This window comes from Staurois parvus, unplaced genomic scaffold (genome assembly GCF_062004578.1).
Source record: "Staurois parvus isolate SC_StPar_1 unplaced genomic scaffold, SC_StPar_1.0 ptg001404l, whole genome shotgun sequence".
Classification (NCBI taxonomy): Eukaryota; Metazoa; Chordata; class Amphibia; order Anura; family Ranidae; genus Staurois; species Staurois parvus.
The window spans coordinates 143,538-167,500 of NW_028319200.1; the positions used below are offsets into that span (position 1 = coordinate 143,538).

General features: G+C 43.8%; 1 protein-coding gene across 5 annotated transcripts in view; it reads right to left on the reverse strand.

The window, feature by feature from the left end:
* The window catches only part of ZNF384 (zinc finger protein 384), a 133,266-nt gene that overhangs the window by 71,952 nt on the left and 37,351 nt on the right, over positions 1-23,963 (reverse strand). For 3 of the 5 annotated variants that reach the window (XM_089661909.1, XM_089661906.1, XM_089661912.1), the window contains 3 exons: positions 12,406-12,470; positions 3,719-3,959; positions 343-649 (listed from right to left, as the gene is read on the reverse strand). In XM_089661909.1, the coding sequence (XP_089518035.1) occupies positions 343-649; positions 3,719-3,959; positions 12,406-12,465 (608 nt within the window). In that variant the 5' untranslated portion in view covers positions 12,466-12,470. The remainder of the gene's footprint in view (positions 1-342; positions 650-3,718; positions 3,960-12,405; positions 12,471-23,963) is intronic. The other 2 variants (XM_089661911.1, XM_089661910.1) reach the window with 1 other exon arrangement.

Consider the following 23,963-nt stretch of genomic DNA (forward strand, 5'->3'; position numbering starts at 1 on the left):
TATAGTGAATGCAGGGTTCGGGGAGAGCAGATATAATGAATGCAGGGTCCGGGGAGAGCAGATATAATGAATGCAGGGTCCGGGGAGAGCAGATATAATGAATGCAGGGTCCGGGGAGAGCAGATATAATGAATGCAGGGTCCGGGGAGAGCAGATATAGTGAATGCAGGGTCCGGGGAGAGCAGATATAGTGAATTCAAGGTCCCGGGTTTAGTAACACTTTAAACTTCGAATACCCTATTGTACATTCTGGGCATGCAGCTTTACAAACTGTGTTGACGAGCTTTGTACCGTTTATCTCCCTTTATTGCTTGCACACATTGCAGTAATACAGATCCCCACCTGTACATCTTCCCATCTTTTGGGTGATCCTCTTCATCTTCATTAGACAGATCATAGGGGTCATGTAGCTCCGGTAGTGTGGGTTCTGGCATGCGCTTCTTCTTACGGCCACGCCCAGTTTTTTGGATGCCCCCTTCTCCCAATTCTGCAAGCTTAGCCTTGGTGATCTCCGACACGACTTGCAGGGAATGAGTTCCTGGCAGAGTGGATACGATCATGGTAGACGGGGCAGAGATTGGGAACGTCTGGCCGGAGGAGGACGGTGTGGTTACCAGAGATCCAGAAGGAGAAGTGATCACCAGGCCAGCTGTGTTGAGAGCAGACGACAGTCAAAAGTGAACGTGAAGGCAATATCAAGCAGACTTTGTAATAAAATGCAGTGTTTATTCATTGTTAGGGTTCACATATCCTGGCAAAGTCTAACCCCAGTTGTATCCCTTTCCTGAAGAATCAATTTTAACCACTTGCCACCACCCAGGTCAATTCTGACATTTCTCTCAAACATATAAAAATCATCATTTGTTTGTTAGAAAATTACTTCGAGGGCCCCAAACATATATTTTTAAGCAGAGGCCCTAGAGGACAAAACGGTTGGGGTTTCAATTTTATATGACGTTTGTGCAGCAGTTTCTCAAAACACAAATTTTATGGAAAAAAATAAACTTTAATGGATTTTAGAGATCACAAACACAATATAATACTCAATTGTTTAGTAAAAGAAAAAAAAGATGATGTCACACCAAGTAAATAGACACCAAACATGTCCCGCTTTAAAGTTGCACAAGTTTGTGGAATGGTAACAATCTATGGTACAATAAATTATCCATAGGCAACGCTTTAAAAGTCTTTACAGGTTGTCAGTTTAGAGCTGCACAAGAGGTCTGGTGCTAGAATTACTGCTCTCACTTTGACGTTCATGGCGATACCTCACATGTGTGGGGCGATTGGTGTTTACATATGAGCGTGGGGGGGGCTACGTGCACAGTTCCCATTTGCGTGTGAGCACAGGTGGCCTTTAATATTTTTTAATTATTATTTGTTTTAAATACATTTATACTTTGACACTATACCTTTATTTATTTTTTTTTTAAATTGACTTTATTGCTATCACAATGGATGAACAACATACCTTGTGATAGCCTAGGTCATGATAAGTCCTCTTTATGGAAAGATCTGGGATCTATTAGACTTCATGTGTTTCCTCTAACCTCCAAAGCATCTCAAACAGAGACTGGCAGGATCTGATGCTGTACAAGATCTGGTGCTAGAATTACTGCTCTCACTCTGACATTCGTGGCGATACCTCACATATGTGGTGCGATTGGGGCTTACATATGCGTGCGGGGACCTGCGTGCACGTTTCCATTTACGTGTGAGCACAGGTGCACTTTTTTTATTACTATTTGTTTTAATTACATTTACTTTAACACTTTATTTTATTTTTTTAATTCACTTTATTTTATTAATACCTTTATTTTATTTTTTTTTTTAAATTGACTTTATTGCTATCACAAGTGACAAACCACATCCCTTGTGATAGCCTAGGTCATGATAAGTCCTCTTTATGGAAAGATCTGGTGCTAGAATTACTGCTCTCACTCTGACATTCGTGACGATACCTCACGTATGTGGTGCGACTGGGGTTTACAATTGCGTGCGGGGACCTACGTGCACGTTCCCATTTGTGTGTGAGCAAAGGTGCACTTTAAAAAAAAAAATTTAATTATTATGTTTAAATTATTATTTGTTTTTAATTACATTTACTTTAATACTATACCTTTTTTTTTTTAAAATTGACTTTATTGCTATCACAAGGGATGAACAACATCCCGTGTGATAGCATAGGTCATGAGAAGTCCTCTTTACGGAAAGATCTGGTGCTAGAATTACTGTTCTCCCTCTGACTTTCATGGCGATACCTCAACATATGTGGTGCGATTGGGGTTTACATATGCGTGCGGGGACCTACGTGCACGTTCCCATTTGTGTGTGAGCACAGGTGCACTTTAAAACTTTTTTTTAATTATTATTTGTTTAAATTATTATTTGTTTTTAATTACATTTACTTTAATACTATACCTTTTTTTTTTTTAATTGACTTTATTGCTATCACAAGGGATGAACAACATCCCGTGTGATAGCATAGGTCATGAGAAGTCCTCTTTACGGAAAGATCTGGGATCTATTAGACTTCATGGGGTTTATTTACTAAAGCTGGAGAGTCCAAAATCAGACTCCCTTCTGCATAGAAACCAATCAGCTTCTAACCTCAGCTTGTTCAATGAAGCTTTGGCAATGAAACCTGGAAGCTGATTGGTTTCTATGCAGAAGAGAGTCTGATTTTGGACTCTCCAGCTTTAGTAAATAAACCCCCATGTGTTTCCTCTAACCTCCAAAGCATCTCAAACAGAGACTGGCAGGATCTGATGCTGTACAAGATCTGGTGCTAGAATTACTGCTCTCACTCTGACATTCGTGGCGATACCTCACATATGTGGTGCGATTGGGGTTTATATATGCGTGCGGGGACCTGCGTGCACGTTCCCATTTGTGTGTGCACTTTTTTTTATTACTATTTGTTTTAATTACATTTACTTTAACACTATACCTTTATTTTATTTATTTTTTTAAATTGACTTTATTACTATCACAAGTGATGAACAACATACCTTGTGATAGCCTAGGTCATGATAAGTCCTTTTTATGGAAAGATCTGGTGCTAGAATTACTGTTCTCCCTCTGACTTTCATGGCGATAACTCACATATGTGGTGTGATTAGGTTTACATATGCGTGCGGGGACCTAGGTGCACAGTTCCCATTTGTGTGTGAGCACAGGTGCACTTTAAAAAATGTTTTTTAATTATTATATGTTTAAATTATTATTTGTTTTTAATTACATTTACTTTAATACTATACCTTCTTTTTTTTTTTTTTTTTTTTAATTGTTTTATTGCTATCACAAGGGATGAACAACATCCCATGTGATAGCATAGGTCATGATAGGTTCTCTTTATGGAAAGATCTGGGATCTATTAGACTCCATGTGTTTCTTCTGACCTCCAAAGCATCTCAAACAGAGATTGGTAGGATCTGATGCTGTACAAGCAGAAACGGCTTGTCAACTAACAAACGGAAACCATAACTGGGGCATCATCCTCGTATAGCCACTTCATCTCGAGGACGTTGTATGAGGTCAATAAGGACCTGCACTAAAGTATCTCCTTTCATCTACACTGCCCACCTGGCATTATGAATGGTCAGGGAGGTCAGGGTAGGGAGCGGGTGTTATTTGGGTCTGCTCTAACCTGGGGAACGTGGTTTTCTCAGAAAACATAAGTGAAAGGCCAACAAATACAAACAGTGATAGCTCTTACTTGCGGTCATGAGCCCTGTGGTGGGGACAGGGAGGACTGTGATGTTCTGAGTGACAGAAGCTTGGCTGTGTGGGATTCCATGGATTTCCACCTTGTTGTCTCCATCCACACTGATCCCAGCGGGCAAAGACATCGATGTCGGCACAGTCAGAAGAGTGGGGTAGTGTGTGCTCAAGTTGCAGCCCTTCTCCTGAATAAGCTGCTCTTTCACTTTGTTCAGAAACATCGAGTTATCTATCTGCTAAGATGAATGACATCAAGTTATCAATATGCCAAGAAAAATGTAATATTTTCAGACCATGGTCTGTCCCTAGTCACACATTTGAGTATGATCAGACAGTCCTGTGAAACAAGCACCACTATCAGGCAGAGTAGCTAGGTCCCAGACTACATTGTAGTTAAGCACTGCAAGACTGAGGGCATTAAAGCAAAACTCCATGTAAATTTTTTTGGCCTGCACTACATGGGTGAACTGCTTGTTTTCTCCAGGGGGCCCGCTGAAAGGCTATACTTACCCAGTCCTTCCAACCTCCCAAAACACGGTGCTCCCCCCACATCCAGTGGTGGACTGTTCCTGCTGTCCTCATGCCCGGAGCCAGTCTATGGGCATGATCAGGGGCGGACTGACAACTCATGGGGCCCCCGGGCAATAGGGGATCATGGGGCCCCTGTGTCCTTGCTCAAATCAAAAAAGCCTATGAAAAAGGTACCAGGGGCATCTCATGGGGCCCCCTACTGACCTAGTGCCCGATTTTCTAAATGGTCAGTCCGCCCCTGGGCGTGATGACGTCAGAAACAGTCCATTCACAAGACCGCTAGCGTGCAGGAGGGGCAGAAGCGGCAGGGACCGATCTTGCACTTGGTGGATCAGTGGATTAGGTAAGTATACCTCCACTCCTATCACCCCTAGACATAAACGAGCAGTTAGCCCATGCAGTGCGGGCACGCTAAATACCCTGGAATGTCTACTTTCCAAAAATGGGTCATTTGTACTGTCCTGGCTTGTTGGTGTCTCAACCAATGAACACCTGTGCATCCCCTGTGCATGTAAACACTTCCCTCACATGGGGTACACATTGATACAGTGTGTGAGCGAGGCCTTAACCTCTTGGCGCCAGCCAAACGCAAATGTGAAGCCTCCCGGTGTCTGCGCCTAGACGCCGAGCGGCCGCATATTTGTGGTCTATTAAAAAAAAACATGTGCTGAGAGCGCACGCCCCCACCACACATGTTCGGTACTCACGGAAAGGTCCCGATCTCCTCTTTCGATCAGGACCTTTCCCGATCATGTGACCGCGAATCACGGCAGTCACATGACCCTAAAACCCCGCCCCATCTCCCTGCTTTTGGGCCGGGAGGCTCCAAGGGGTTAAGAATGTGATGGGGGAGGCCTTGTGGAGGCCAGAGGTTGAGTCGGAGGTCACACACCTTTAGGGGGGGTGATCCCAGGCACAGGTGTTTTTTTTTACCTTAAATTTATTTTTTTTTCCACAATTCTTTGAAAAATGACAAACGTTTTTATTTTATTTTTTTTTTTATTTACAGAAAGTTGTCATTTAAATTATATATTTCACGCACAAGCCATGGGTATATGTGGAATTACACCCCAAAATACATTCTGCTACTTCTAGTATGGAGATACCACATGTGTGATACTTTTTGGGAGCCTAGCCACATACAGGAGCCTGAAATCCAATGACCACTTTGAAAGCTTGAAGGTGCGTAACTTCCTCATTTCACTTCCTCACTACTTATCACAGTTTCGGAGGCCCTGAAATGCCAGGATAGCACCTAACCCCCCCAAATGCCCCCTTTTTGGAAAGTAGACACGCCAAGGAATTTAAAAAGGGGCATGGAGAGTACTTCTCCCGCTGCTTGTAAAAGCAATCCTGTAGCTAATTAGCCACTAGGATTGCTTTTACATGAAAGCCGATCGCCGGCTGAAAAAAACAATACCAGGATGATGCATGCAGCTGTAGGCATCATCCTGGTATAACCACTCAAAGTCCAGTGATATACCAGAACGTTGCTGGTCCTTGTTGGGTGTATGGGAACATAGCATATATATGCTCTTTTTTTTTTTTGTATGCAGCCTGTGGACTGAATGAAAAAAAGAGAAGAAATCTCTGTCAGAAAGTGTGTGATATGCCCACCATTAGAATATACCTCCCTCCCTGCATCCACCCAGTTCTAATGGTGGGCACACATGAACCCGTGGGCAGAACGAAAAAAAAAAAAAAAAAAAGAACCTAACAGATTCCTTTATTCACATCGGTTGATGTGGTTGAAAAAATCTCTGCCAATTTTTTTTTTTTTTTCAAATATATACCGAAGCATAGGGGCCATCCACCCACTGGCCACCCCAGGCCCCCATGCTTCGGTATATATGCTTTTTTATTTTTTTTTTTTGACTGCGGATGAAAAATCTCATCCAACAGCACCGCACACACCTACTTACGTATATTCTGAGAGCAAGACCCCGTTGCTGTCAGAATAAACAAGTCGGTGCTGCAGCTGAATGGCATTCCTGCAAAGAAAACAGCAATGGTTAACAATAAAAGAGTAACTCAATAAAAGCGTTTTTTTATCGAAATATGTACCAAAAAATATTATAAAATATATATGCCGAAGCACAGGGGCCATCCACCTATTGGCCACCCCAGGGCCCCCATGCTTCGGCATATATGCTCTCTTTTTAACTGTGGATGAAAAATCTCATCCAACAGCGCTGCACACACCTACTTATTCTGAGAGCAAGTTCCTGTTGCTGTCAAAATAAACAAGTCGGTGCTGTAGCTGAATGGCATTCCTGGAAAGAAACCAGCAATGGTTAACAATAAAACAGTAAAATCGTAACAGTAGAACAGTAACAACAACAAAAAAAACTACAACTATTATTGGTTTTAAAAATGTTTACATTTTTTTTTTATTAACTTGAACTTAAACCAGATTGTAGGGTCTCTCAAAGTGTGGTAGCCAGTTTCCTGACTACCTAACATCTTTCAAGACCCTGTGTAAATGTGCCCTTAACCTGGCCGTGCTGTACCCTATACTAATACTCCACTAGCGTGTGGTAGCTACGGAAGCAGTCCTTGAGGCAGAGACCAGGTTGGCCAGGACAGGAGGGACAAAAAAGCGGGTGTCACGCCTAATTCCATATCTGCTACAAACACATCTTTTTTGGGGTGTCCTTTGGGTTGGGGTACCAGGAATGGCATCCAGAAAATGTCTCTCATGCAGCTGGCTAACTTCATCTGGGTTGGGGGTTTGGGCCACAGCACCTTCTGGATACAAAAGGGCTGTGATGATCTCTTCCTGGAATTTTAGGAAGGATCCACTTCGTCCAGTTGTTTTGTAAAGCACAAAAGCATTATATAGAGCCAATTGAAATAAACAGATACTTTTTTGTATGTCTGGCTTTTCAGGAAACTAAGTACAGCTCCATCATCTCGTTGTTGAAGTCCACCCCTCCCATGTTAAGGTTATAATCGTGGACACAGAGGGGCTTCTCAACAACACCAGCTGCTGTGGCAATTTGAATGGCCGTGTCTCCATGAATGGAAGACAGTAAGAAAACATCCCGTTTGTCCTTCCACTTCACTGCGAGCAATTCCTCATTTCTCAAGTAGGCATTTTCCCACTTTCTAAGATGGATATTTACAAGCCGTTGGGGTAAACCCCAATGATTAGGTCGTACAATGCCACATGCGCCAATTCCAAGATTGTACAAATATCTAAATAATGGCACGCTTGAATAAAAATTGTCCACGTACAAGTGGTACCCCATATGGAAAAAGGATGACACCAAGTCCCAAACTATCTTGCCACTGCTCCCCATGTAGTCTGGGCATCCGGGGCCTTCCCTCGTAAATCTGAAACTTATATGTATAGCCTGTTGCCCTCTCACAGGTCTTATACATCTTGACCCCATATCTGGCACGCTTTCTGGGGAGAAATTGTCTAAATGCAAGGCGGCCTAAAAAATTGAGGGACTCATCAACGCAGATTTTTTGCTGGGGAGTACAGACATCTGCAAATTTTTGGTTAAAGTGATTTGCGAGGGGCTGAATTTTGTGGAGCCGGTCAAATTCAGGGTCACCCCGAGGAGTGTATTGTAGTTGAAATGCATAAAACACATTATACTCTAATATCTATGCCTGGCCATGGCAGCAGAGAACACGGGCATATGATGAATCGGGTCTGCGGACCAATACAACCGCAATTCATTTTTTTTTTAGTAATGCCCATGTTGAGGGTTAGGCCCAAAAAAACTTTAAACTTGGAAACCATAATGGGCTTACATGTGAATGGTCTGGCAAGGTTTGAATTTGGGTTGGCAGCAATAAATTGTCATGCATATAAAATGCTTTGATCCACAATCAATGCATACAGATATTCTGTGAAAAACAGCTCCAAAAAAAAATCACAGGGAGTAGTTAAATTTGCTGTTTCCACCTGAATTCCGGGTTGGGCAGTGAATGGGGGAAGTACGGGTGCTGCAGAATTTGTGGGCTGCCAATCGGGATTTGCAAGCACATCCGGAAAGATACTAGGGGCTCTACGGGCCTGTGTGTGAATTCTTGGTGGCTGCGAGACCATACTTGTGCTCGCCACCGCACCTCACTTATGAGACTCACCATGTCAACAAGTGATACTGCAGTGCTGGTATGTGAAAGACCAGGATGTATTAGGCCGCTGGTGCTCGCCAGTTCACCAAAAGGTAGAGCGGCACTAGTACTGGCACTCTGCTGCATACATTATGATAGTCATCATGCTATTATAGCATCTCAGCAACCTGGGAAAGGGGTTAGGCACACCTGACCTTAGTTGGGACCTCTTCTCCATCGTCTGAGCTGTTAGGGTGCCACTGTCTACAGGTTCGTACTCTGAGGCTGATTGTGTCAGCAAGTCTTCCCCTTCGCTCTCACCTGACATGGTCAGAATCCTGTAGGCCTCTAGAGTACCTTTCGTTGGACATTCTGGCCACAAAATTTATAGGTACCTAGTGCGACTCACAGGAAAAAGAGCACCTGACTGTCAGGATCTGCTTGAACCGCTACAAAAATTTTACCGGCAAGTGCTAACAGAGATCAGGCCTGATTCTGCAAACACTGTGGTTTTGTGTGCAATGTACCAAGTGACAGTGACCTACTGACACTGGACTTGCTGTGGGAGGAGAGAGGGGGCGGGGGTAGGTGTAGGGGATAAAGGTAGGTGCTGGCAGGTTCCGGGGCTGATCCCGCTAACGCTGCAATTTTGGGGTCACTATACTAATGTGAACGCTGGTATAGTGTTGATCTGATCAAAATTATTGATCTGTTCAGACACTATACTAGCAATGGAGGTTTATTGTGTATGAGCGTGTTCTTGGCAATCAAGGGGTTAAATGTGATAACTGGTGTACTGACGGGCAATCTGACGTTAACGCGATCTGAAGCAGCAGTGCAAAAAATCTGTACACTGTACGAATGACACTGGTGACAAGGCTGTGAAGGGGTTAACTGGGGAAGTGGGGGGTTCAAGGGGTTAAATGTTTCCTAGAGTGTTCCAACTGTGTGCAAGTGTGCCGCTTTACTCACTGTGTCTTTTTTCTTCTCTCTGGGACTGAATGTGCCCAGAGAGAGCATTTCATCATTTCCTGTACCTCTGTAAGTGTAAACACAGGTACAGAGAGATCCTGACAGGACAGAGATCGATCATCTGATTTAGGCTGAACATCACTGGCCTAAATCGGATGATTGATCCCTTGTATATCAAATCACGGCACCTGCGAGTTGGCGTGGAGTGAGAGCACGCAAAGAAAGCAGGAGTGCGAATCATGTATATATACAAGTGATTTTGTGCACCCATGCCGCCCTGTAGCAGTATTTCTGCTATAGGGCGGTCGGGAAGCGGTTATTGCATTAAGGTAACTCCCTCCTCACCGGCCTACCCCAGTGCAGGCTCTCCCCGCTTCAGACCATCCTGAACTCAGCGGCTAGACTCATCCACCTCACCAACCGCTCCACCTCTGCCACCCCCCTCTGCCTATCCCTCCACTGGCTCCCTATCGCCCAACGCATCAAATTCAAACTACTCACTCTGACCTACAAAGCCATTCACAACACTGCCCCTAACTACCTCGCCAACCTGATTCCCAAGTACCACCCTACCTGTACCCTTCGCTCCTCACAGGACCTCCTATCTTGCTCCCTGGTCTCCTCCTCACACGCACGTCTGCAAGACTTCTCCAGGTCCTCCCCCATCCTCTGGAACTCACTACCCCAATCCATCAGACTGTCACCTACTCTCCTCACCTTCAGGCGCTCCCTGAAAACCCATCTCTTCAGGGAAGCCTACCCCACCCTCACCTAACTGCTGCTCTCCTTCATTCCTCCCACCACTCCATCCCCCACAGCCACTTCCTCCTGTACCACTACCCCCTCCCTCCTAGATTGTAAGCTCGAAAGAGTAGGGCCCTCTAACCCCTCGTGTGCTGTTTGTAGTTGCTGTAATGTTTCATGTATTGTCCCCCCCTCTATTGTACAGCGCTGAGCAAACCCTTTGGCGCTATATAAACTCGATGTAATGTAATGTAATGTAAATAAAAAAAAAAAACCTTAAGGCTTTGCAACCACTTTAAAACCAGTAACCTACTAATAAAAGGAAAAACAAAAAACACTTTCATTACACAACCCCCCCCCCCCCCCCAAACAATCAGTTTAAAGCTGATCTCTGCCTTTACTGTCACTTCAGTTTGAGTGGGCCAAGCTGGCCCAAATAAACTATTTCCTATACTAGCAGGTGCACCCGCTGGGTTTGTGGGATCACAGCACATCCAGAAAGTATTCACTTTTTGCCACATTTTGTTATTTTTCAGCCTTATTCCAAAATGGATTAAATTCATTTTTTTCCTCAACATTCTACAAACAATACCCCATAATGACAACGTGAAAGAACTTAGTTTTGAAATCTTTGCAATTTATTAAAAATAAAAAACAAAATACATGTACGTAAGTATTCCCAGCCTTTGCTCAATACTTTGTTGAAGCCCCTTTAGCACCAATTCCAGCCTCGAGTAGTTTGAAGTATGATGATACAAGCTTGGCACCTATTTTCGGGTGATTTCTCCCATTCTTCTTTGCAGTACCTCTCCAGCTCCATCCGGTTTGGATGGGGGGGCGTCTGTGCACAGCCATTCTCAGATCTCTCCAGAGATGTTCAAAATATGACAAAAGTGAATCGCTGTGAATACTTTCCGGATTCGTTGTATGTGGCCTCCGCTCCATACAGTATACCAGCTCTGGGACGCACATTTACCATCCCAAACCAGGAACAAAATTGAGTTTGGCATTCATTTATAGGCAGCTTTGTATTCTCTGAATGAATACAAAGCTTCCTCTGATTGGCTCAGGTGGAAAAAGCGGGTAGATGATGTCACAATCTCTGCCTCAGCCAATCAGAGGAAGTTTTTTATTCATTAATTTCATACAAAATAGAAAGCTTCCTGAAAATGGCTGAGCAGCAATCAGTCCAACTCTCTTTTGTTCTGGGAGGGAGATGGGGAGTTCTCTCACTGCCAGAACACAGCTCTGTATACTGTCTGTAGATGAGGCTCCATACAGTTCATACAGCGCATCCAGAAAGTGCTCCTGATAGTGTAGGACAGGGGTGTCAAACTGGCGGCCCTCCAGCTGGTACAAAACTACAAGTCCCATCATGCCTCTGCCTTTGGGAGTCATGCTTCTGTCAATCTTGCAATGCCTCATGGAACTTGTAGTTTGGCAACAGCTGGAGGGCCGCCAGTTTGACACCCGTGGTGTAGGATATATCATCTGGGCCAGCTTGACCCAAATAAACTAGTTAACGTGGCAGTAAAGATGGAGATCAGCTTTAAGTGAACCTTTGCCCATGCCCAGTAAATGACATTTGCCCATGCTCAGTAAATGACACATGACCATGCCTATGCTCAGTAAATGACATTTGACCACGCCTATGCTCAGTAAATGACACATGACCATGCCTATGCTCAGTAAATGACACATGACCATGCCTATGCTCAGTAAATGACATTTGACCACGCCTATGCTCAGTAAATGACATTTGACCATGCCCATGCTCAGTAAATGACACATGACCATGCTCAGTAAATGACATTTGACCATGCCCATGCTCAGTAAATGACATTTGACCATGCCTATGCTCAGTAAATGACACATGACCATGCCCATGCTCAGTAAATGACATTTGACCATGCCTATGCTCAGTAAATGACACATGACCATGCCCATGTTCAGTAAATGACATTTGACCATGCCTATGCTCAGTAAATGACATTTGACCATGCCTATGCTCAGTAAATGACATTTCACATGCCCATGCTCAGTAAATGACGTTTGACTTTGCCCATGCTCAGTAAATGACATTTGACCATGCACATGCTCAGTAAATGACATTTGACCATGCCCATGCTCAGTAAATGACATTTCACATGCCCATGCTCAGTAAATGACGTTTGACTTTGCCCATGCTCAGTAAATGACATTTGACCATGCCCATGCTCAGTAAATGACATTTGACCTTCCCCATGCTCAGTAATTGACATTTGACCTTCCTCATGCTCAGTAAATAACATTTTTCACATTCTGTACAAAAAAAAAAAGATAGAATCCGAGACAATATTTGGTCTCATATCGGTATGTACTTACTTGTCCAGAAACTGTAGGCACTGCCGGCCAGAAGTAGGAGTTGAAATGAGACTCCTCCATGGCTCCTGTAAATAGAACGCAAGCTTTAAGAATTCTCATCGAAACAACCCAATCTTCTATAAGTTTTCATGGCAGAGCTGTGGACATGTCTAGGTATCAGCTTTTTATTATTTTGTAACTGTTTATTAAATTTAACCCCTTCACTCCTGAGGGTAAAACAAATCTTAATGCCTAAGCACAATTTTGCAATATTGACATGTGTTAGTAAAGCCGTACATATCATCACGACGACTTCGTACATCCGGGTGGATTATACCGCGTTTTGGATACCTCCTGATTTATTTTTTTATTATCAAAAGGAAAACTGGCCCAAAATAGTAAAATAAATAAATAAATAAAAAATTTTAAATTAAGATGTGTGTTTCTTGTTACTACCATAACCTACCACCAAAGAACAACACAAAATAAATTCTCCAGCTCTTGATGATCGCAGCGGTACCATGTATGTGTATGTTATTTCTACCCGGAGTACAGCCCAGAAACAATAGTGCGCATTTTGGGTTTGTTTTGTTTTTTTTACCTAAAACACACTGACACTAATACCAATTAAAAAAAAAAAAAAGACAAAAAAATCCTGACCTTTGACCCTGACCCATACACTTTACCCTGGCCCTGAACTAGATCAAACCTTGATCTAGGTATTTTTTACCCACGGTTCACATCTATGCGGGCCGCGTTTTGCACGGGCAGGAGAGCCCATTCATTTGAATGGACTCCGGTGCCCCGTGACAGGCAGGGAAAGAAGTCCCTACACTTCTTTGGAAAATGCAGCCCGCACGGGAAACTTGATTCCCAGTGCAGGCGGAGTGCCATTAGAACTAATGACAACCTCCCACAGGTCCGCATTCCTCTGTGCGGGTGGTGCGGCTACATGGATCCGCAGCGGCACCCCCCGCACCATGGGCGGACTGACCATTTGGAAACTCGGGGCAGGGGGTGAATAGGGGGCCCCATGTGATGCCCCTGGTACCTTTTTCACAGGCTTTTTTGAGTTTGGGTAAGGACACAGGGGCCCCATGATCCCCTATTGCCCGGGGGCCCCATGAGTTTTTCTTTTTTTTTTAAACAAACATTTTTCTTTTCCCCTCTATGCAAGGAGTTAGGAATGTATTTCTCTCCTCCATTCATAGAGAGAGAAAAAAAACAAAACAAAGGAACTGGGCTGTACAGTGACTGATCACTGTGATAGCCAATCAGAGGCTATCACAGCGATCATGTGCCCCGGAATCGTGAGTCCCGGGTCCCGATCGTTAGAACTGGACCCGAGGCTCTCAGTGACACCCGCGCTCCCAGCACAAAGACAGGTACGCAAATATGTGGCTCTCACGGAAAAAAGCCCAGTTCTGTGAGGCCGCGTATTTGTGTGATGTCAGCGTCAAGGGGTTAAAGTGTTACTAAACCCACATCATAACCCCCCCAAAAAAAAAAAAAACTATCAGTAAATGCTGTATTGTATGTTGTTCATACTCAGTCACTATGGCATTCGTTTTCTGTATTCTCCAAAAAACATGGCTGATCCTGCTGTTCTCTATCTCCCCCTCCTGTCTGTGTCCCCCGATGCAGTTGGGGATTTTGCAGAGCAATGTTGGCAACTCTGCACATGTTCAGTTTTCAGTAAGTTTCTGTGCTGGGCATTTCCTCCCCATCACATCTCGGCAGCCCATGTGACTATAGAGTCACACATGTGGGAACATACACTGTGGTAAAGGACAGCCCACTCCCTCCCTCCTCCACCATGCCAACTAACCAGCTAAACACAACGAGGGTGGGATATTAGACCTTGATTGACAGAGGCTTCACCTCCCTGTTATTCTAGGACACAAGCTGGAGAGGCGTGACACAGCCTTTGACTGGCAGAAATCTGTCCACACCATGTTTTTGCCAAAAAATAAAGATTTGACTACAAAAATATATTTGTATGCCGGTTTAAAACAGTTAATTGATAATTATTTCTTTTTATTCTATATGCCAAAGGCTTTTTTTTTTTTTCGTGACCAGTGATAGACGACTGGAGGCTTCATCTGCCACTGCTTCCCTGCAGGCAGGCTGGGAAAGAGCTTATTACAGCTCAGGGGTAGACTGACAACTCATGGGGCCCCGGTGTCCTTGCCCAAGCTCAAAAAAGCCTAAGAAAAAGGTACCAGGGGCATCTCATGGGGCCCCCTACTGACCCCGGGCCCTCGGGCAGTGCAGAGGTTCCAAATGGTCAGTCCTCCCCTGTTACAGCTGTATATTGATAAAAAAAAAAAAAAAAGGTACATTTGTTGTTTTTTAATTAAAATAATAATAATAATAATAAAATGCCATCATCCATATACAGAAAGAGAAGGGATAATGTAAATTAAACAGTGTGTGTTTAGTATCACTTTAACTATTTTTAATCCTTACTCTGCTAAGCATTAGTAAATAGGATGGTATATTAAATTTATTCATTTTCTTTTTTTTTTTTCCCACTGGTTTTTTGTTTTTTTTTTTTAACATTTTTTTAGTTGCTTCCTGGATTGTGGCCTAGGCCAAAATGATGTCATTCATCCCAGGAGTCTTTATGGGCATTTCTATGCTTTCATCTGGAGGTGGGAGGAGGTGGGGTTTTTTCATCTGAGATTGTCTCTTGTGTTTGCTCCTTCTTGTGTTGCTATGCAGTAAAAGAGGAAAATCTGTAAGGTGCAGCTCGGGGCGCAGATACTCCCCGTATCCTGGGACGCTTGACTTTCACAGTCAGGATCTTTTATGTTTCTAGACCTGCCTAAGCTGAACTTTGTTGGACTGATCTGGTTTTTTTATTTATTTATTATAGATACTTATATAGCGCCATCAACTTACGCAGCGCTTTACATATATATTGTACATTCAGATCAGTCCCCGCCCCCGAGGAGCACACAATCTAAGGTCCCTAACTCACATACATACATACACATACTAGGGACAATTTATACAGGGTCCAATTAACCTACCAGCATGTCTTTGGAGTGTGGGAGGAAACCGGAGTACCCGGAGGATACCCACACAGGCACATGGAGAAGATGTAAACTCCAAGCAGGTGGTGCCCGGGTTTTACATATATATATAGTACATTCACATCAGTCCCCGCCCCCGAGGGGTGTACAATCTAATGTTCCTAACCCTCAAGGGGCGTACAATCTAATGTCCCTAACTTACATTCATACAAACACATACTAGGGACAATTTAGACAGGAGACAATTCACCTACCAGCATGTCTTTGGAGTGTAGGAGGAAACTGGAGTACCCGGAGGAAACCCACACAGGCACAGGGAGAACATGCAAACTCCAGGCAGGTGGTGCCCTGGTTGAGATTCGAACCGATGACCCTAGTGCTACCAGGCGGAAGTGCTAACCACTTAGCCCCTGTGCTGCCTTTAATTATAATTATAGGAAGGGTACCCGGAGGAAACCCATGCAGGCACAGGGACAACATGCAAACTCCAGGCAGGTGGTGCCGTGGTTGGAATTCGAACCGACAACCAAAGTACTGCCAGGCGGAAATGCTAATCATTTAGCCATTGTGCTGCTACTGATTTATGTTGACAGTTGATCTTATGTATAGGTCTTTGATGCTCTATTTCCATGTTTTTGTGGCTATTATTATTGGATGTACTGTTGCCGTAGCTACAATAAAGAATTTATATAAAAAATGAAAACCTGTGGCTTTGTGGAACTAAAAAGACAGGTTTGATCCACCAGCTGGCTTGTATACAATTTTTGGGAATTTTGTCAAGGCACCAGCTCAGTGGATTGCTGTAGGAAAGTCCTGGATTCTTTCTTGGATACACAGAATATAACTGGATATAACATTTATAGGTAAAGTTGATCCAGGGAATATCCGATTGCCTCTCGGGGGATCAGGAAGGAATTTCTTCCCTGCAGGAGCAAATTGGATCGTACTTTGCTGTTTTTTTTTGCCTTCCTCTGGATCAACTGTGGGTGTAGGATTATAACTTTTTTTTTTTTTCTATGGTTGAACTGGATGGACTTCTGTCATTTTTCAGCCAGACTAACTATGTAACCCCTGAAGAAACATCAAGGCACACCTGAAGAAACATCAAGGCACCCCCTGAAGAAACATCAAGACACCCCTGAAGAAACATCAAGACACCCCTGAAGAAACATCAAGACACCCCTGAAGAAACATCAAGACACCCCTGAAGAAACATCAAGGCACCCCTGAAGAAACATCAAGGCACCCCTGAAGAAACATCAAGGCACCTCTGAAGAAACATCAAGGCACCCCTGAAGAAACATCAAGGCACCCCCTGAAGAAACATCAAGACACCCCTGAAGAAACATCAAGGCACCTCTGAAGAAACATCAAGGCACCCCTGAAGAAACATCAAGGCACCTCTGAAGAAACATCAAGGCACCCCTGAAGAAACATCAAGGCACCCCCTGAAGAAACATCAAGACACCCCTGAAGAAACATCAAGGCACCTCTGAAGAAACATCAAGGCACCCCTGAAGAAACATCAAGGCACCTCTGAAGAAACATCAAGGCACCCCTGAAGAAACATCAAGGCACCCCTGAAGAAACATCAAGGCACCCCTGAAGAAACATCAAGGCACCCCTGAAGAAACATCAAGGCACCCCCTGAAGAAACATCAAGGCACCCCCTGAAGAAACATCAAGGCACCCCTGAAGAAACATCAAGGCACCCCTGAAGAAACATCAAGGCACCCCTGAAGAAACATCAAGGCACCCCTGAAGAAACATCAAGGCACCCCTGAAGAAACATCAAGGCACCCCTGAAGAAACATCAAGGCGCCCCTGAAGAAACATCAAGGCACCCCTGAAGAAACATCAAGGCAGTAGAGGAAGATGTAAACAGGCTGAACTGCTGTGGTGCTGACACTCAGTGGCTGAATATCTCCTTGCCATGGGAACTCTGCCATACTGAAGTCTCTATCTCAGGGGCGGACTGACCATTTGGAAACTCATGCACTGCCCGAGGGCCCGGGGTCAGTAAGGGGCCCCATGAGATACCCCTGGTACCTTTTTCATAGGCTTTTTTGAGTTTGGGCAAGGATACAGGGGCCCCATGATCCTCTATTGCCAGGGGGGCCCATGAGTTGTCAGTCCGCCCCTGCTCTATCTGCTCAACCCAGCTCTGATGAAGGGAGCACCCTTCGAAACGCGTTAGCCTTCACCCCCCCCCCCTTTTCGATTTACCTGTAACCCTGTTTGGATTATGGTTGCTTATGCCTGTTATACCGTCACTTTTGTGAGTATATTTCCTTATTAATAAAATTAGTCCCTATTTATTGAGGTAATGCGCAAGGTTTGTGCGCTCTTTCTTTCATCTTCTTCTACAGTTTTATTAAGCTTCCCCAGCTTCATGATAGAGCTGCACAACCTCTGATCACCAGCGGATGAACACACAACACGCTGCTTGTCACTAACGCCTGTTTGATCTGAGTCTTTGAGCGCAGGAGATAATGGATCTTTGGAAACATCAAGGCACCCCTGAAGAAACATCAAGGCACCCCTGAGGAAACATCAAGGCACCCCTGAGGAAACATCAAGGCACCCCTGAAGAAACATCAAGGCACCCCTGAAGAAACATCAAGGCGCCCCTGAAGAAACATCAAGGCGCCCCTGAAGAAACATCAAGGCGCCCCTGAAGAAACATCAAGGCGCCCCTGAAGAAACATCAAGGCGCCCCTGAAGAAACATCAAGGCGCCCCTGAAGAAACATCAAGGCGCCCCTGAAGAAACATCAAGGCGCCCCTGAAGAAACATCAAGGCGCCCCTGAAGAAACATCAAGGCGCCCCTGAGGAAACATCAAGGCGCCCCTGAGGAAACATCAAGGCGCCCCTGAAGAAACATCAAGGCGCCCCTGAAGAAACATCAAGGCGCCCCTGAAGAAACATCAAGGCGCCCCTGAAGAAACATCAAGGCGCCCCTGAAGAAACATCAAGGCGCCCCTGAAGAAACATCAAGGCGCCCCTGAAGAAACATCAAGGCGCCCCTGAAGAAACATCAAGGCGCCCCTGAAGAAACATCAAGGCGCCCCTGAAGAAACATCAAGGCGCCCCTGAAGAAACATCAAGGCGCCCTGGTTGTAATCCCATATGAGGTGCATGAAATCTGCCCACAGGATTTCGCATACAATGCCATCCTTACACTACACACATGTAACATCTGTGCTAACGTGTCCGTGTGTCTGCTCAGATCCTATTGGCTGCTGCTGTTCATGGCCCACAAGTGAATCCCGGCAATGTGTAGCCAGTGATTACACACTACTGACGTCTGCATGTCGGCCCCGAGTCATTCATGTGGTGGCGAGATGAACTCAGACGATTCTGAATGACTGAAGGCTGAGGTCATTCTGTGCATGCACCGCCGCCGCCGCATGAGTGACTCATTCAGGGCCGATACGTAAACATCATTAGCGTGTGACGTCGCGGCGGCGCTGGCTACACGTTGTTGATGTTTACATGTTAGCCAATAAGCTCCAGGTATGCAGTACCCATGTACACATGACCACAAATATTTACATGTGTATAAGAGTCAATGACACAGAAATAACAGTACTGGATGCGGCTGCGTTCTGTTTTGTTTGTTACAGTGCAGACTTCTCTACAGCTGCACAGTGCACACCAAACTACACATGTCTATAGGCAGTGCTGCACATGCCCAAGTCATTGAGCCCTTAACCCTTTGAGGACCAAGGGACGTATTTGTCCCATGTTTTTAACTGCCTGTATCATCTGATTAAGAACTTAAAATACTTTCTTTTTTTTTTTTGGTTTGAGTCAAAATATTCGTTCTTAACAAATGGATCTCGCTTTCTGCCAATTATTTCATGAAACGGCTTAGTTACAGCAACTGAAGTGTACGAACTTTAAAAACAAAAAATTGATTCTTTTGGCGTTCCGTAATCTTATGGTCCTCAAAGGGTTAACCGCTACAGCTCTGGATGGTTTTACCCCCTTCATGACCAGGCTATTTTTTGCTATTCATAACTGCGCTACTTTAACCCCTTGCCCTCTAGAGGATTTACACCCCCCCCCCCCCCTTCCTGACCAGGCCATTTTTTGCGATACGGCGCTGCGTTACTTTAACTGACAAGTGTGCGGTCATGCAACACTTCACCCAAATTAAATTTATCTCCTTTTCCCCCCCACAAATAGAGCTTTCTTTCGGTGGTATCTGATCGCCTGTGCGTCTTTTTTGCACTATAAACAATAAAAAGACTGATAATTTTGAGGAAAAAAAACCCAATATTTTTGACCATTTGCAATTAACCGCTTGCCCTCCTGATAATTTACCCCCCCCCCCCCTTTCTGACAAGGCCAGTTTTTAGCGATACGGCGCTGTGTTACTTTAACTGACAATTGCGCGGTCATGCAATGTTTCACTCAAATTAAATTTATGTCTTCCCCCCCCCACAAATACAGCTTTCTTTCGGTGGCATTTGATCGCCTGTGCGTCTTTTTTGCACTATAAACAAAAAAAGACTGATAATTTTGAGGAAGAAAAAAAACAATATTTTTGACTGTTTGCAATGAACCCCTTGCCCTCCTGAGGGTTTACCCCCCCCCCCTTTCATAACCAGGCCATATTTTGCTATTCATAACTGCGCTACTTTAACCCCTTGCCCTCTAGACTATTTCCCCCCCTCCCTGACCAGGCCATTTTATGCGCTACGGCGCTGCGTTACTTCAACTGACAATTGCGCGGTCATGCAACACTTCACCCAAATGAAATTTATGTCCTTTTTTGTACCCCACAAATAGAGCTTTCTTTCAGTCGTATTTGATCGCCTGTGTATTTTTGCACTATAAACAAAACAAAAAAAAAGACCGATAAGTTTGAGAGAGAAAAAAAAAAAAACAATATTTTTGACCATTTGCAATTAACCACTTGCCCTCCTGTTAATTTACCCCCCCCCCCCCTTTTCTGACAAGGCCATTTTTTTGCGATACGGCGCTGCATTACTTTAACTGACAATTGCACGGTTATACAACACTGCACCCAAATGAGATTTATGTCCTTCCCCCCCACCCCCCCACAAATACAGCTTTCTTTCAGTGGTATTTGATTGCCTATGTGTTTTTAATTTTTTTTGCACTATAAACAAAAAAAGACAGATAATTTTGAAGAAAAAAAAAAACAATATTTTTGACTGTTTCCAATAAACATGTCCAGTAAAAAATTTTTAAAAATCAAATTGTTATAAATTTAGGCAAAAATGTATTCTGTTCCGTATCTTTGCTAAAAAAAAAAAAAAAAAATCCCAATACGTGTTAAGTAATTGGTTTACATGAAAGTTATAGTGTTTACAAATGGCGGTATAAATACTGACATTTTTTTTTTAATACTAGTAATGGTGGTGATCAGCTTACAGCGGGACTGCGGCGAGCATTCTGACACTGGGTGGGGGGAACTGACTAATTGCCACTGACGTCCCCAGCGACACCAATACAGTGATTGGTGCTAATAAAAAGCACTGACACTGTACTAATGGCACTGGGAAGGAAGAGGTTAACATCTGGGACGATCAAAGGGTTAACTGTGTGCTCTTTTACTGTGCGCACTGTGTGCGTTTTACTATGTAAGCATGATGCTTTGTATTGCTCTGCTATGCTAGTGCTGACAGGGGAGATCTGTGTTGTTTACATACAGACCTCTCTCCTGTCAGTGTTCCTTGGCAATAGCCGGGTGCCGGCGGGGAATCTACGTCCAGGACCCGGTGATCGATAACTGCGGCCACCAATGGTGGCGCGACACGTGATTTTACACGGCCTTGCAGTAGTTCTAATATCAGGCGGTCGTGAAGCGGTTACTTTAGCTCTCACCTCTGTACACCCTCCGTGAACCAGAGCAATATCACATTTGTGCAATAACTGTCATTACGTAAGATAACGATCCAATACATGTGACTTTTTATTTGAACGCAGAAAACTTGCGTTCAGCAGTAGATTGTATCAGCATTTCGAAGACCAAAGGCGCGTGAACGCGGCACAACCGCATTTATATTTTTGTTTAACTCTTCCATTTCCAGATGCTGTCCAAAGCGTTTTCCCGGTACTCAAATGGACCCGGTACACCATACTTTGAGGTTTCGCATGAAAGAATATATGTTAGACACGGCTGCAATAATTTCTGCACAGAAATGAGCCGGAACATCCAAACACCACAAAAAAAAAAAAAAAAAAAAAAAAAAAGCTAATTTTAACACATACTGCTCTCTCTGCTTCTGCTCTATTTCTCTCAAAATGTCTACAATAGTTAATTTGTTACTGTTTTTCAGAGCATTCTGGGTACTTTGGAAGGTCTCCTGAGGTTATCTTTAAAAAAGGCTTCTAAACACAAACGCACATAAACGCAGCTAAACATGTTTTTTTAGCCACTTGCCCTCCTGAGGATTTACCCCCCTTAATGACCACGCCTCTTTTTGCTACTCGGCGCTGCACTAATTCAACTAATTGCGCGGTCACGCAATGCTGCACCCAAACGAAATTTACGTCCTTTTTTTCACACAAATAGAGCTTTCTTTCGGTGGTAATTTGATCACCTGTGCGCTTTTTATTTTTCACGCTATAAAAAAAACGCCAAAAATTTTGAAGAAAAACAATATTTTTTATTTTCAGCTATAAAAAATATATAGTAAACTCAAAGTTGGTTATAAATTTAGGCCAAAATGTATTCTGCTCCATGTTTTTGGTAAAAAATATCCCAATAAGTGTATATTGATTGCTTTGTGTGGAAGTTATAGCGTCTACAAACTATGGGATAGATACTGCAACTTACGCCATTTTTATTGCTATACAGCGCTGCGCTAGTTTAACGGACAATTGCGCGGTCATGCAATACGGTACATAAATTAAATTTACATCCTTTTTTCCCCACAAATTGAGCTTTCTTTTGGTGGTATTTGATCGCCTGTGCAGTTTTTATTTTTTGCACTATAAAAAAAAAAGGCTGACAATTTTGAGGAAAAAAAAAACAATATTTTGGACTTTTTGCGATAAAACATGTCCAGTAAAAAAAAATGCAAAAATCAAATTTAGTCATAAATTTCTGCCAAAATGCATTCTGCGACATGTCTTCGCTAAAAAAAAAACCCAATACGTGTAAATTAATTGGTTTACGTGAAAGTTATAGCGTTTACAAATGGCGGGAAAGATACTGGGATTTTTAGGGGTTTTTTTATACTAATAATGGCAGCGATCAGCGAATTATGGCGGCGATCAGCGACTTATGGTGGGACTGCGGCGGACATTTTGACATTGGGGGGTACTGACTTGGGGTCACTGACATCCCCAAAAACACTAATACAGTGCAAAAAAAAAAACCTGACACTGTACTAATGGCACTGGGGAGGAAGGGGTTAACTTTATTTTGCAGGGAAGGGTTATAGGAGTGAGGGGAGTGTTTTACTAGGGGGCGGGGTGTGTACTGGGCGGGACAAGGCTGATCGAGAAAGAGAAACTGTTCTTTCTCGATCAGCTCATCCTCGAGCTGACAGGGAAGTGACAGACAGCACAGCTACTGCAGCTGTGCTGTCTGTCACTGTTTGCTGCCGATCGCCGGGACATAGCCGCTAAGGAGCGGCTGTGATCCGGCGACGGACATCTGCGGCGGTGATCAGCGGGACAGATAGGGCGGCGGCGTGCCGCCGTATATGTACAGTGGCTGGGCGGCATGCGGTTAACCTACATTTTCCAGCAGTCGGGTTCCATCGTTCAGAAGTGTCCCGGGTACATGGAGCCTTAGTTATCAAGTTGGCGGCTGCAGCGGCTCTACTGTGTAAATACACGATTCTGCACCTCCTGGTAGGGCAGGCACGCAGCTTCTGCTGTGATTAGTCAAAGCAGAAGCCAAATCAGCGGGTGCCGGCCAATGGATGACCGCCGGCAATCTCTGATTGGTGAGGAGAGAGACAGAACGCAGCTCTGCCTATGTAAACAAGCTGTGTCCTGTCAGATGCGATGTGCTGGATTTTGTCAGGGAATAAAATCCAGCACATCCCTTAGTAAACACCATATAGTACACATATACTGGTCAGGCACACAGTTAACCCCTTGATCGCCCTAAAAGTTTAACCCCTTCCCAGCCAGTGTCATTAGTACAGTGACAGTGTATAGGTTTAGCACTGAGTGATCATTAGTGTCATTATACAGTGATGTCAGATTGTCCACTGCAATATCACAGCCCCGCTACAAATTGCTGATCACCGCCATTACTAATATAAAGAATAAAACAGAAATTCCAGTATATCTACACCATAGTTTGTACACGCTATAACTTTTGCGCAAACCAATCAACGTACGCTAATAAGGATTTTTTTATCAAAAATATGCAGCAGAACACATATTGGCTTAAAATTTATGAAGAAATTAGATTTTTTAATTTTTTTTTTATTGCATATGTTTTATAGCATAAAATAGAATAAAATAAATATATCTATATATATTTATTTATTTCAGGTACTTGTATAGCACCATCAATTTACACAGCACTTTATATATCTATAT